Raw genomic sequence first — 14802 nt, 5'->3', positions numbered from 1 at the left:
GACACAGTGTCCAGCCAGGCTCATCCTTCTCTCTCTGACCTCTGTCTGGCCTCGTCAATAATCACTTTCAACCTGGAGTCGCTATTTTGTACATGGCATTATAGGCAAATATTTCCAAAATAGTGAAAAGTGGCAGATCAGAAGTGTTCTGAGCTTATTGATTGGCTATTTATTTTTGCTATTTTTGCATGACATCATTGCATGACAAAGTACAGGGCTTAAGTGTATTAAGTCAGTGTCACATGAAAGTCAGAGCAGGGGAAGAACCAGCAATAAATATAGTTGTGATGCAGTTTCATGGTGTGTGTGCCAGGGGCTGGGGCACAATGAAAATGAATAGAGATAATAGATAATAGAACTACATGAAATGTGTGTGCTTTCTATGACACAGATTAATTGTCTTTGGGAATTGCTGAAAACACAAGGAAGGGAAGTCTATCACACAAATTAAACCACTTTGTCAAAACACAGATGAAAATTAAAACACTTTTACAAGTAAGAGATTGAGATAATAGCGACAAAAAGCCTCTCCTACCTTAAAGGAGATGGAGAGAGAGCAGCAGAGAGAAACAACAATATACTGTAGATAAACACAGAGAGGGAGACAGAGAATGAGTGTGTGTGAGAGAGAGAGAGAGAGAGAGAGAGAGAGAGAGAGAGAGAGAGAGAGAGAGAGAGAGAGAGAGAGAGAGAGAGAGAGGCAACAATATACAGTAGTTAGACACAGAGAGGGGGAGAGGGAGAATGAAAGAGAGAGAATGAGAGAGAGTGACAGAGACAGCTGAGCAGAGAGAGAAAGAGAGAGAGCAATGAGAGATAATTCACCTGCTCCTCCTGTGTTCTGATCATGACTAGAGTGCCCCCTAGTGTCATACAGTGGTATTGACTGCTGATCCAGTCAGCTCTGTCCTTGCTGAGCAGATAGCACCTCTCACCTAGAGACAGCCATCCTTCAGGGCAAGGCTCACACTTACGCTCTGGGAAGAAGAAAATAATAATAATAATAATAATAATAATAAGAAAATTAAAATAATAATAATAATAATAATAATAATAATAATAATAATAATAATAATAATAATAAACCATTTTAAGTAGAATAATTCAATTTGAAGTTAAGCAATACCTGGTAATGTGTGTGGGTGGTTAAATAATTAGATTTATAGAACAACAGTGGTGTAAAGTAACTAATTACATTTACTCAAGTACTGTACCTAAGTAAAGATTTGCTGTATTTTTACTTTACTAGAGTATTTCCAGTACTTTTACTTCTACTCCACTACACCTGAGTCACTGCTATAACTACAGTATATCAAATTCTTGGCCGAAACCGAATACCGAATATAGGAAACACTTGGCCAAATGGCTGAAAATGATTATTTAAACTAGAAAAAGTGCTCCTCGGAGCACAGGTCTCCGCCAGGTCAGGCACGTTATTGTGGCCTCCTGGTGGCGCTATAATAGGCCAATGTGAAAAGGGTGCCATTTATTCTTAGGTCGTTCACGGTAATCGGACACTGCATTCATGATTTGAGGCATTTTGTTCCAAAAATTTGTTTTGCTAAATTAGACCTGCTGGTTATAGCGCCACCATTAGGCTGATTTGAAACATTTCAAGTGGCATTTCTTCCTCGGCCTAGTGGGAATGTGTGTGTGTGCAATTTTAGGGAAATGGCAAGCTGCGTTCATGATTTGAGGCAGTTTGTTCAAAACGGACCAATCCTGCAAAGTTTGGATGGCAACCTTAACCAATGAGGATGGAATATGGGAAATCGGACAGATCCGTGTTGATCACATGACTATAGAGATACTGTGTACCGATTTGCATGAGGTTTGGTTAAAAACTGTAGGAGTAATGGGAAAAAATGCGCTTTGCAAAAATTGGCCTCCTGGTGGCGCTATAACAGGCCCATGTGAAAAATTTGAGGCAGAGGTTCTGAATTGGCATCCAGGGAGTGTGTGTGCACAGTTTCGCAGCGACCCGGCCAACGGTGCCAGAGATTAGCTGGTAACACACGGACAGGACGGACGGACACACACACGGACACACGGACGGACGGAGGGTAAAACATACTCTCTTGCCATGCCTTCGGCCTGGCGGAGACAAAAATATATATATACATTTTCTTAAATATTATTTTGTACCATTGCTGTCATGGCTATGCCTCTGTTGTAGAGCTACATGATTATGGCAACACTTATCATAACTATATAATCCATAGATCAGTTATTTAAAGCATATTTTTAGAATTATTTATTTACTATTGTGTAGTAATATAATACAATATGTCTCAAAACCTTAGCATGCCATACAGTTGAAGTATTGCAAATTAAATAAATATGATTTCAAGAAATTAAAACTAACATTGAATAGCCTAACAAAAGGCAATATAATGTCTGCAGTTCAGGCCTGGAATTTCGTCATTTTAGGGGCAAGGCCACTTGGCCTTTGGTGTTGTAATTTTGGCTATATTCACGATTTTAAATTGTTTTAAATAATAATAAAAAAATCACACCCTGTGTGAAGTGGGCGGTGTCTTGCTAGCTAATCACAATACTGAATCGAGTCAACCAATCATGTACAAAAAAATAAATACATTTATTGAAACACTCTTTATTATGGAGGAAACCATAACTTAAAAAAAACCAATTTATGGGTTTTTTTAAGTTATGGTTTCTTATATAGGGCTATGCACATGTGTCATGTGACACTGGCCAATCACAGTCCTGAATAGACTGTGATTGGCCAATCACGGTGCAGGGTTTGTTGTACAAATGTTGTTGTACAAATGCAGGCCACCGGCCAATCACAGCGCAGGATTTGTTGTACAAATATCAAAACCTCACTTATAGGGGCGGTTTCACCGCCCAAAAAGGAACATACAAGATTTCTAACGATAATATATAGCCAATATATGGTTCTGTATCAGTATATGAGTCAGTTTTTGCAGATTTCATTCTAATTGGCTACTATGCCTGCATATGAATTTCATGGGCCTGGGTAGGTCACCCTGGCTTGGCGAAGATATGCCCTGTTGCGCACACAACGCACAGCAACAGCAGGTGAAAGCAATTCACTTAAACGAGGGCTGTGTTGCGCATCAAAAAACGGACTAAAACTGTCACATTCTAGCTGCTGAAATAAACTTCCCATTTAGATCATTGTTGACAAACGAACAGAACACTGATGTGCAAAAGGATGATTTATTTCTTGTCCATCAGACCTGCCATTCCTTCGTTTTGGAGAAGTTATTGCTTTCAGTTTCATTTCAGAAAGAGAGACACACACACACACACACACACACACACACACACACACACACACACACACACAAGCGTTCACAGCTGGTGTTAATTATTTTGCCCTGCGCAGGCTCTTAACTATCGCTGGTTATCCTACTAATGTCACACCCTCTGACAAATGGATTCTAGTTTTCAAGATTAGAACAGCAACACTGGTTACAAAGTGGGGGGAGGTGGGGGGGCGGGGTGTGGGGAGGAATGCAGCCACTCTCTACTCCTCCAGATGATCGAGAGACGCAACTGACATATACTTCTCCATACAACGGTGTTTTACCGGATTTGTGATGCGTTCTCTCAGGTAGAGTTGAATGGTGATGGTCCTCTGTATGTTAATGACCTTGGCTGTGGCTTCACGGCTTGGTCATTGTTCTCACATAACAAGTTTGTCTAGTATTCAACCCCCAGGCAGCCTCAGTAAGGAGCTGCTGGGCGCTGGCGTTTGTTTCTGCCTTTTTTTTTCTCTCTCGTTTTTTTCCCATTAGAGCGAGGTAGTATTAAATGCCGTTTTTTCAGAACACCTCGCGGGCCAGATTTGACGACGTCGCGGGCCAGAAACGGCCCGCGAAACACCAGTTTGACATCGCTGCTTTACACAGAGTCACCAACATGGAGGATGAAACAGGAGACGTAGGCAAGTCGAAGTAGTTTAGTTACCTTCACAGTGAGCAGTACAAACATACATTCATTTATTCATTCATTCACTGCGGTCAGCCATAACAACAACAAACTTCACCCGGAACCGGAAGTCACTATATCCCTTAACCCCTGCTCTTAATGGGACAAGCCCTCTTTGGTGAATGTCTCTCGATGACCTCCCCCTCTCCCCCTCCCACACACACAGACTATACCCCCCCTACAGAGTACCCCCTCCCTGAAGGACCCCCTAGCTGAGAGAGAGATGAAGCAGGGACCCCCTACTCTATATTGTATACAATTGTGTTTCAGATTAAAGTATTTTTTTTATAGCCTCTTTGCCAAAAATAGCAGATCTACAAGCTCAAGCTCAACGCCTCGCAGCACGAGGCGTTGAGAGCTTGTAGATCTGCTATTTTCGGCTAATGTTCCCCTCAGAAAAGGAATTCTAGGTTTCAAGTGGTTAATGTAAAAAAACTAAATCCTATCACACAAAGATTTGGTGGACCCCCTATAGTAGCTCTGAGGACCCCCTAGGGGTCCCGGACCCCTGTTGAAGACCCCTGATGTAGACAGCACTTCAACACACTGTGCTGCCTGCTGCCTTGCTTCATCACAGTCTTCATTCTGCTTTGATTAAAGTTAACAACAAACAATGATACAATAAAAAGATGAAAAAAACTTACACAACAGCATATTTGTCTATGGTTTGTTGTGTTGCTTGTCTAGATGTTTTTTTTTTTTCCAATACTTTTATTGCAAGATATTCATGTTTACATTTAATATTTGCATTCCATCTCTTATCTTCTTGCAAACTTTTTTTAAATTATTTTTTTATACACCCCGTGTTAAAAAATTAAATGCAATAATCAGAAAGTAATAACTATACAAAAATAAATAGGTAATTACAAATCAATCAATGGAAAATTATCCTAATACTAATACCTGTTAAATTATAATAATGATAATACTAGTGATATTTAATAATGCTAACTTAACAAATTAAAATAAAAACGGTCTAGCTTGTCTATATGTTTGAAGGTTTAGAAACCACAAAGCCTCTGGCTTTTATGTCATTATGCATTTGTCTTTTGGTGAAGCTTAAAATAAAATGTAACACAGTGGCTCAATGGATCAAGAGTCTGCCTACAGAATGGGAAGTTGAAAGTTTGATTCCCAGCTCTGACACAGAGTGAACGTGTCCCCAACATCTTGCCAAATACTTATTTTGTGTGCCCGTGGGGGTCCGTGGCCAAATACATATCAATGTGGGGGTCCTTGACAACAAAATGTTTGAGAACCACTGTGATTAAAGAGACATCCATATAGGTGAATGGATAGAGTGACTGTCTGGTGAGCAGAAGGTCACAGGTTCAAGTCCAGACTCCAACAGTGTGTCTGAGTGTTCTTAAGTAAGGCACTAAACTCCAAACTGCTCCTCTGTGGGCAGACATCAGCTGGGCAAAGCTGAAAGCTGCATTTCCCCCACAAGATCAAATAGGTCTAATTAGAAGATGAATAAAGCTGCTATCGGGCAGAATGCCTCGTTTCTTAAAGCACAAGTTAGTGAAAATAGCCGATCTACAAGCCCACAAGCTTGTGGATTGGCTTTTCTCGCTATTTTATTAAATGTGTTTTTAATAATAAAACAAATACATATTTTTAATATATTTTGTATATATATTAGTGAATGAAATGTCAAATGTATTAAATAAAATAGGTAACATCAAATACATCTTCAAAAATTAGAGCGAGCGACACTTTATAAGCAAAACAGTCTTTTATTGATATCCTGATAGGACAGTGATAAAAAGCCACAAGGAACTTTAGTTTTGGAGATTCCTCTAGATAATAATGATAAGAATAACTTGTAACAGAGTATTTCTTCATTGCGGTATTGATACTTTTACTTGAGTAAAAAACTGTGAGTACTTCTTCCATCACTGTATTAAAGCACATAACTGCTGTGTATTTTAATGCAGTTCAAAGGTATAGGGATTCCCCAGCAAAAGTATTTAACATACTGTAGCATCTCAATCACTTTAACCACTTTGTTTATTTTTTTAAACATAAATCTTCTCTTCTGGGGGTCCCTGGCACAACATGTCCACGGCCAAATACATATCAATGTGGGGGTCCTTGACATGATTTAATCCCTCATCCCAGGGTTTGTTGTACAAATGTTGTTGTACAAATGCAGGCCACCGGCCAATCACAGCGCAGGATTTGTTGTACAAATATCAAAACCTCACTTATAGGGGCGGTTTCACCGCCCAAAAAGGAACATACAAGATTTCTAACGATAATATATAGCCAATATATGGTTCTGTATCAGTATATGAGTCAGTTTTTGCAGATTTCATTCTAATTGGCTACTATGCCTGCATATGAATTTCATGGGCCTGGGTAGGTCACCCTGGCTTGGCGAAGATATGCCCTGTTGCGCACACAACGCACAGCAACAGCAGGTGAAAGCAATTCACTTAAACGAGGGCTGTGTTGCGCATCAAAAAACGGACTAAAACTGTCACATTCTAGCTGCTGAAATAAACTTCCCATTTAGATCATTGTTGACAAACGAACAGAACACTGATGTGCAAAAGGATGATTTATTTCTTGTCCATCAGACCTGCCATTCCTTCGTTTTGGAGAAGTTATTGCTTTCAGTTTCATTTCAGAAAGAGAGACACACACACACACACACACACACACACACACACACACACACACACACAAGCGTTCACAGCTGGTGTTAATTATTTTGCCCTGCGCAGGCTCTTAACTATCGCTGGTTATCCTACTAATGTCACACCCTCTGACAAATGGATTCTAGTTTTCAAGATTAGAACAGCAACACTGGTTACAAAGTGGGGGGAGGTGGGGGGGCGGGGTGTGGGGAGGAATGCAGCCACTCTCTACTCCTCCAGATGATCGAGAGACGCAACTGACATATACTTCTCCATACAACGGTGTTTTACCGGATTTGTGATGCGTTCTCTCAGGTAGAGTTGAATGGTGATGGTCCTCTGTATGTTAATGACCTTGGCTGTGGCTTCACGGCTTGGTCATTGTTCTCACATAACAAGTTTGTCTAGTATTCAACCCCCAGGCAGCCTCAGTAAGGAGCTGCTGGGCGCTGGCGTTTGTTTCTGCCTTTTTTTTTCTCTCTCGTTTTTTTTCCATTAGAGCGAGGTAGTATTAAATGCCGTTTTTTCAGAACACCTCGCGGGCCAGATTTGACGACGTCGCGGGCCAGAAACGGCCCGCGAAACACCAGTTTGACATCGCTGCTTTACACAGAGTCACCAACATGGAGGATGAAACAGGAGACGTAGGCAAGTCGAAGTAGTTTAGTTACCTTCACAGTGAGCAGTACAAACATTCATTTATTCATTCATTCACTGCGGTCAGCCATAACAACAACAAACTTCACCCGGAACCGGAAGTCACTATATCCCTTAACCCCTGCTCTTAATGGGACAAGCCCTCTTTGGTGAATGTCTCTCGATGACCTCCCCCTCTCCCCCTCCCACACACACAGACTGTAATGCAGTAATCAGATTACTGCAGGTGTAATGCAGGTAATCAGATTACTGCAGGTGTAATGCAGGTAATCAGATGACTGCAGATGTAATGCAGGTAATCAGATTACTTCAGGTGTAATGCAGGTAATCAGATTACTGCAGGTATAATGCAGGTAATCAGCAGTGTTGCCTTTTCATGAAATGGAAAAATAATAACCTTTGTTCCAATGGATCCAACGTAGTTATTATACATGACCAATGAGCTGTGGCCATGTTGTCATGACAACACTATGAATATCAATACACAGGAACCACGACAGACTGTCAAGAATACATTTATTAAACTATTCATACTTCTACACATGATCATACAATAACATGTGAAGAATGAGAATAATATCACATTCATATTCAATGAAAACACAATAATGGAATGAGTGAGGAAACAATTATGTAATAATGAATCAATGAATAAACAATGATTGATTTGAGTTCATAAACACATTTAGTAGATGTTTGAATCCAGAGTGATTGTCCATGCAAGTCCATGCACTCTGAAAATAACCGATCTACAAGCTCACAACGCGTCACAGGCTCGTTGTGAGCTTGTAGATCGGCTATTTTTGGCACCAGCCAAGTATAAATCAGTCATTACGACGCCATCACAACCTGACAAAATACATTTTAGACGACTAAATCAACTGTAGATTTAGTCGACTAAAATCTTATGATATTTAGTCGACTAAAACTAGACTAAAACTAAAACATTTCAAAATGACTGAGATATGACTATAATTTGCTGTCAAAATGAACACTGATCACAATGTGTCGCTTTGTGATGTAGATCTTAACTATTAGATAGCTTGTAGATCTGCTATTTTCACCCAAGAGATCTGGTGTAGAGGGGGAAAAAGCAGGGGACCAATTACAGAACCATGGGGGACCCCAGTCAATATAGTATATGGGGTTCAAGTGGTTAAAGTATAAAGGTTTATATATGCAAGAAACAATATTATTACTGTCATAATTACATGATCAAATATACAGTTTTCCTCTGTATATTGTGTAAAAATATCAAAAATAAAATATTACATCAAATATGAGTTTGTATCATAAGAGACACAATATGACACTGATATTTACATCATCATCATCATCATCATCATCATCATCATCAGTGTTGATGGACAGTATTTATGATACATATTTATAAATGTATGGAGTGGAGGTTTGTTCACTTCTATCTAATCTAATCTAAGATCTAAAGCTCCCTGTGGTGATGACTCATTTTATACCATAGAGTTTGACATTAATATGGATTTGACCAGGGACCCCCATTTGAACATATTTGTGCCAGGGACCCCCATTTGAACATATTTCTGTCAGGGACCCCCCTTTGAACATATTTGTGCCAGGGACCCCCATTTGAACACATTTGTGCCAGGGACCCTATTTGAACATATTTGTGCCAGGGACCCCCATTTGAACATATTTGTGTCATAATGTGATGTGTTGTGAGCTTGTAAATCTATTTTAGGAAACATGTTTTAGTTTTTTATATAATTTGTAACATTTTTAACACAAATCTTGTCTTATGGGGGTCAGGGGTCAAAGGTCAAAATCTACAGGAGCTTTAATGTGTGACTGTCACTGTGCTTTTTTTATTTATTTTTTTTAATCTTTATTTATATTCTCATGAAATACAATACAATACAAAACGAACAAACACAAACAACATACACAAACAAAGAAGTTATCAATACTTCTATATAATATCATCAGAGCCAGAGGGGGGATTTACTAATAGAAAACATTAAAGAGTGAACACAAAAAGACAGTTCTTGCAGCTTTCTTATTTTTTGAGTCATAAATTGTTTTAATGTACTGTCTGGCTTCAATCTCAAATACAAAGAATGAGGGTTTGGAATATTGCACCAGTGGTAACCATGACAACCTGCACTCACTCAAAGACTCTATCTCTGCTCACACAGACACACTGAGGAGGAGGACCAGACACAGAACCCAGCATAGAGAGGTTCAGAGAATGTGTTCTGGAAGGTGTACAGGTGTGCCAGTGAGTCAGAGGACCCTTTATAGAAGGACAGAGTCCCAGCAAGCCAGTCCAGATACACTGCTACTCTGTTGGAGCCAGAGGGACTGACAGGGAGGACAGTGTCCTTACTATTGTGACTGACAGTGTAACTGTTACCATGACCTCCATCTCTACAGACCAGACTCCAGGACTTGTCATTGTATCCAAGCCTACAGTCACCACCATATCCTTTCCTGCTGATCCCTCTGTAAGTCACTGCTATAGAAACCTCTACACTCCACTCTACCTCCCAGTAACAGCGTCCAGCCAGACCCTCTGTACACAGAAACTGATACCATGCATCAAACCTGTCAGGATGTTCAGGATATGATTGATACTGTCCCTCTGTCACCTTTCTGTTGTTCTCAGACAGAGAGAGGGTTCTGTATGCTGTGTTTGTGTCCAGTGTGAGAGGATGGAAATCTGAAGAGAAAAACACAGTAAACATTACATACATCATTCACTGACTATCTCACTCTCACACACACACACACACACACACACACACACACACACACACACACACACACACACACACACACACACACACACACACACACACACACACACACACACACACACACACACACACACACACAGTCTTAAAGCCTCCAGGTGAGAAGTGACTTTCTGTGAGAAATGTTTACATTAAGTTTATGTGAAATGATATCAATGTGGAAAAGTATTCAAATGTTTTACTTAAGTAAAAGTATCAATACTGCAATGTATAAATACTCTGTTACAGTAAAAGTCCGGAGTTCAAAATGTACTTGTGTAAAAGTACAAAAGTATCGGTATTAAAATGTACTTAAAGTAACAAAAGTAGAAAGTACTCATTACGCAGAATGTCCCGTTTCACAAGTTTTCAAATGTATAAATTGTATAAAAATCATATGAAAATAGCAGATCTACAAGCTCACAATGCGTTGCATCGCGACACATTGTGAGCTTGTAGATCGTCTATTTTCAAATGGCCAAAATATATATAGGGCTGAAGTGGTTAATGTATGTTTTGTAAGAATAATCAAAATCTACAAAGTTACTAGGGAGTACGTTTTCGAATAATTGTAGTGGAGTAAAAGTACAATATTTGCCTTGAAATGTAGTGGAGTAGAAGTAAAAGTCCTGACAATTGGAAATACTCCAGTAAAATAAAAGATACCTCAAAATGTTACTTAAGTACAGCACTTGAGTAAATGTACTTTGGTATTAAAAAGGTCTTAAAAGTCCTTAAATTGTAACTTTATAAATGTGCAGATACCCTGTATACACATGTTACACATTAAGATAATCATCTGGGGACCCCCCACAATAATTTGGCGACCCCCCTGGGTCCCAGTTTGTAAACCACTGTGTTACATAGAAAACATTCAGCATCTATAAGTTAGCAACGCCTCACACCATGGTGAGAAGTGTTGCTAACTTTTAGATCGGTTATTTTAGTTATATTTGAAATATAGAGGAATTACAAACTGATTTACAAGCTCACAACGTGTCACGATGCGAGGCGTTGTGAGCTTGTAGATCTCCTAATTTTTATGTAGGAAGCTCATAACGCATTCATGATGTGACGCATGGTGAGCTTGTAGATCGGATATTTTTTTAATTTCAATTATTGATAATCTACAATTCAATCTGCAACCTGTCACAATGTGACAAGTTGATCTACAGTTGAGCTTGTAGATCCACTGTTTAAAAAAAGTAAAAGTCCATATAAAAGTTCATCACACTTTAAACTACATATTGTGAGTTCATGTTTGAAATACAGCTGATCTACAAGCTCACAATCTGTCACAATTTAACTCATGAGTTTGTAGATCTTCTACTTTTGAGTTTTAAACAAAGCCAAACTACAAGCTCACAACGTGTCGCAATATGATCCTTGTGAGCTTGTAGATCAGCATCTTTTTTTAAATACAGCTGATCTACAAGCTCATAACCCATCACACTGATGTGCTTTGTGAGCTTGTAGATCGGCTATCTTTGTTATGTTTGATATATTGAGGTCTGAGGAAGATCCAGCAGGCTTTAAACATCACATTCATGATGGTAATAAACCATTTAACTTATGGATCATAATTATTCCAGTGCAGAGTTCTGCTCTGCATCTGGCTTTTTAAATTACTTTGGATGAGCGTGATCTTCTACTTGCTGATGTTTGAAATAACTCACTACGCACGATATGGTCATTTTTTTTTCTTTTCTCACCATTGTTATTTATTTCTCTAGTGCTATATTTTATGCCTCTCTCATTGAAGTGTTGTCACTCTCTGTACATAGCAATGGATAAATCATACTAATCTTGAGATGTTTTTTCATAGAGAGCCACATGCAAAGTATTTTCTTATAATCGCTATATTCAAGTGCAATTCTTATTTTTTTCTATTTTCATGGACTATTTGGGTTAAACTCATGGGCAGTCTGTCATGAGAGGTCAAGCTGATGTTCATTTTTACATTTCTTTTGGTTGAATTTGCTCCAATTAATACTGAATCCATGGACAAATTGGCTTTGAGGCCTGGTTTGCGCTGTGCTGCGGGGCGGGGTTGCGAGACGGGGCGACCGATCTGCGGGCTCACGGGGTGTCGCATTTGCGGCGTGTCGCGGGGCCTGCGGACCTGCTGCTCTCGGCACGCGTCCTCGTCGGGCGGTGGAGTGTAGAGCAGGCACTGACACACTACACCTCTATGACGTCCTGTTTCAGTTAACCATCATGGATTCCTCTAAATGAGTACAGTGTTGAATTTGGGGGTAACTAATTTTCTTATTCGGGGGAGGGAGGAGGGAGGAGAAGGGAGGAAAAGAGCTTTGCTCTAAGGTTCCATAGTGTTAATGTTGACTTTGTCACTCCCCCTCCCCCTTTTTTCTCTTTTCCTTTTCTTTTTTTTTTTCCAAAATTTTTTGCTCTGCTTGCGGATTACTTAAATTAAGTTTATGGATAATTTGTTACCAGGAGTTATACTGGAAGTTTTCACACTTCCAAGAGTTACCTTTAGGTTAGTTTTCATATTTCACATCGATGGTTGACTTTCTACTTTAATGGAGAAATTAAACTAATTTGTTGGGTAGATTGGCATTGAGTCCTGGTTTGCGCTCTGTTGTGGGGGGGGCGTCGCGGGGATGGTAGACCGGCAGACCCTGGATGCGTCACACATTTGCCGTGTTGAGGGGACCTGCTGGTCTGACCTGCTTTGACGCACGGCGCCGTCGTGGGGCGGAGTGGGAATCAGGCTCTCAGCCTCTAAATTACTTTGTCTGTTTGTTTTTTTTCCGTTTGTTTTCTTTGCCCTGACCACGATGGCTGTCTATGTGAACAATCCACACTTGCTGTGCCCTACGGCGGTGTCGCGGGGCGGGGGTGGCGGCCCCCCGAGCCCGCAGCGCATTCATTTTTGCGCTGCGGGGAGGGGTTTGGGGGTCGGCCGCTCCCGGCGTGCGGGGCCGCCGTGTGGCGAAGTATGTAACGGATTTGAGGGCCTTATGTCCCTCTCACCCACTCATGCAGGTTCAAAACACTATTTATTAGTTATTTGTTTGTTTCTTCTTCTCAGGTAGCTATGGGCTATTGATAACAATGGTCTTAGTTATAGTAAGGGTTAATCGGCGTGTCTGGTTTGGGAAGACACTTCTGCCATTTGGGGGGGAGGTAAAGTGGCTTAACAACCACTGGGTTAGTTTGTTTTGTTTGGCCTTGTTTGGTTGCGTTATTTGTTCCGTTGTTCATTTTATGTTGTATGTTTGGTGTGTATGGATGAGAACACGCAGTGTCATTTTGGTCCACCAATATTCACCATGTCCTAGGGTAGTTTTTTATCTGTGTCAATCACATCTGGCCTCTAATGGCTTCTCCATTGGCACAACAAGATGGAGGCGGGATAAAATTTTGCACGTGGAATTGCAGAGGCATCAATAATCCTGTTAAACGCAGTAAAGTACTTCATCATCTCCAGCGTCTGGGTGCTCAGGTGATCTTTTTACAAGAAACCCATGTAAGAGAACGGGAACTGTAAGAGAACGGGATCGGGAACTGCACTGCCCGAGAAAAGATCAGCCGATCTTAGTGCGATCGGCAGAGCGGATAATGGGAGGCGAGCTCCCAGCGCTCCAGGAACTGTACAAAAAGCGGTGCGTGGTCAAAGCCAAGCGCATCATCAAGGACAAGCACCACCCAAGTCACAAACTGTTCAAACCCCTACAACGACCGGGCAAGGGGCTCTACCGCAGTATCAAGAGTTCCACCACCAGGTACTGGTGCAGTTTTAATCCGGCTGCTGTCAGAATGCTGAATGAGGCATAAGCCTTGTTCAGCAGCCTGACAACAGGCGGTACTGTCCAGCTGGTCGCAGACTTTTCTGGCTCTTCCTGAACACACCTGTGGATTATACCAGGGACAAATGACTTGGACTTAGCTCCCCCTCGGACATACCTGTGGACTACACCAGGTACAAATGACTTTTTGTTGCACTCCCTCATGGAGCTACTTGCGGATTATACTAGGGTCAGTCCACCCTAGGTGGACACGCATTGACCTTTTGCACCTTAATCCCATGTATAACGCACTGACTTTTTTGTCTTTTTTATTGTGCTCTTTTTTTTTTTCTCTAAGCACCTTAACGTCCATAAGTATATCATGCACAGTATAAGTATATCATGCACAGTATACATACATTGCTGCTATGCTCAGGCACCTTAGTTTTTTATTATCTCAGGTACTTTGTAAATATGTAGATAACTTGTCTTGGCCTTCTGTTGTTCTCTTGTTTTTTTTTATCTCCTTCCCACTTGCCCCCCACCCCTCTTCTTCTCCCCCCCCCCCTCTTCTTTCTATGGAAATTAACGTTGCGATGGGAACGATGTACAAAAACGAATTTCACCCACTTTTTTACCTTGTAAACCTGTGATGTGACAATAAACCTGATTCTGATTCTGATTCTGAAGAGTACCGGACCAGACAAGGCTAAAGAGTAATTGGATTGGGCATATTTACCATTCTTCATTCCAGAGTAAAGCTAGAGGAGTGGCTATTATATTGCATAAAGCTGTGTCCTTTGTGTGCTCCAGGGTAATAGCAGACCCAAATGGAAGGTACTTAATTATTAGTGGGGAAATGTATAATACTCCAGTGTTACTTGTAACATTTATGGCCCAAACTGGGATGACGAAGACCTTTTTAGATCTTTGTTTGCTAGTTTTCCAGATATGGCTTCACGATTCCTTATTTTAGGTGGTGATCTTAATTGTTGGATATCT

The 14802-nt window shown here is 40.6% G+C and overlaps 2 protein-coding genes across 22 annotated transcripts in view; both read right to left on the bottom strand.

Annotated features, from left to right (window-relative positions):
• The window catches only part of LOC308095465 (C-type lectin domain family 6 member A-like), a gene marked incomplete at its 5' end in the record, with an annotated part of 116720 nt that overhangs the window by 1384 nt on the left and 100534 nt on the right, over nucleotides 1-14802 (bottom strand). The window contains one exon of the mRNA XM_080442523.1: nucleotides 826-977. Within this exon, the coding sequence (XP_080298649.1) occupies nucleotides 826-977 (152 nt within the window). The remainder of the gene's footprint in view (nucleotides 1-825; nucleotides 978-14802) is intronic.
• Nucleotides 7649-14802, bottom strand: part of LOC308095351 (protein NLRC3-like) — a 77688-nt gene continuing 70534 nt past the window's right edge. For 11 of the 21 annotated variants that reach the window (XM_080442395.1, XM_080442391.1, XM_080442376.1 and 8 more), the window contains one exon: nucleotides 7656-9975. In XM_080442395.1, coding sequence (XP_080298521.1) covers nucleotides 9434-9975 — 542 coding nt within the window. In that variant the 3' untranslated portion in view covers nucleotides 7656-9433. Of the gene's footprint in view, nucleotides 9976-14802 lie in introns of all 21 variants that reach the window. The other 10 variants (XM_080442380.1, XM_080442381.1, XM_080442379.1 and 7 more) reach the window with 5 other exon arrangements.

The sequence above is a fragment of the Gymnoscopelus braueri genome (genome assembly GCF_963280865.1).
Source record: "Gymnoscopelus braueri genome assembly, chromosome: 11".
Taxonomy (NCBI): Eukaryota; Metazoa; Chordata; class Actinopteri; order Myctophiformes; family Myctophidae; genus Gymnoscopelus; species Gymnoscopelus braueri.
This window is presented reverse-complemented; position numbering and strand designations above follow the sequence as displayed.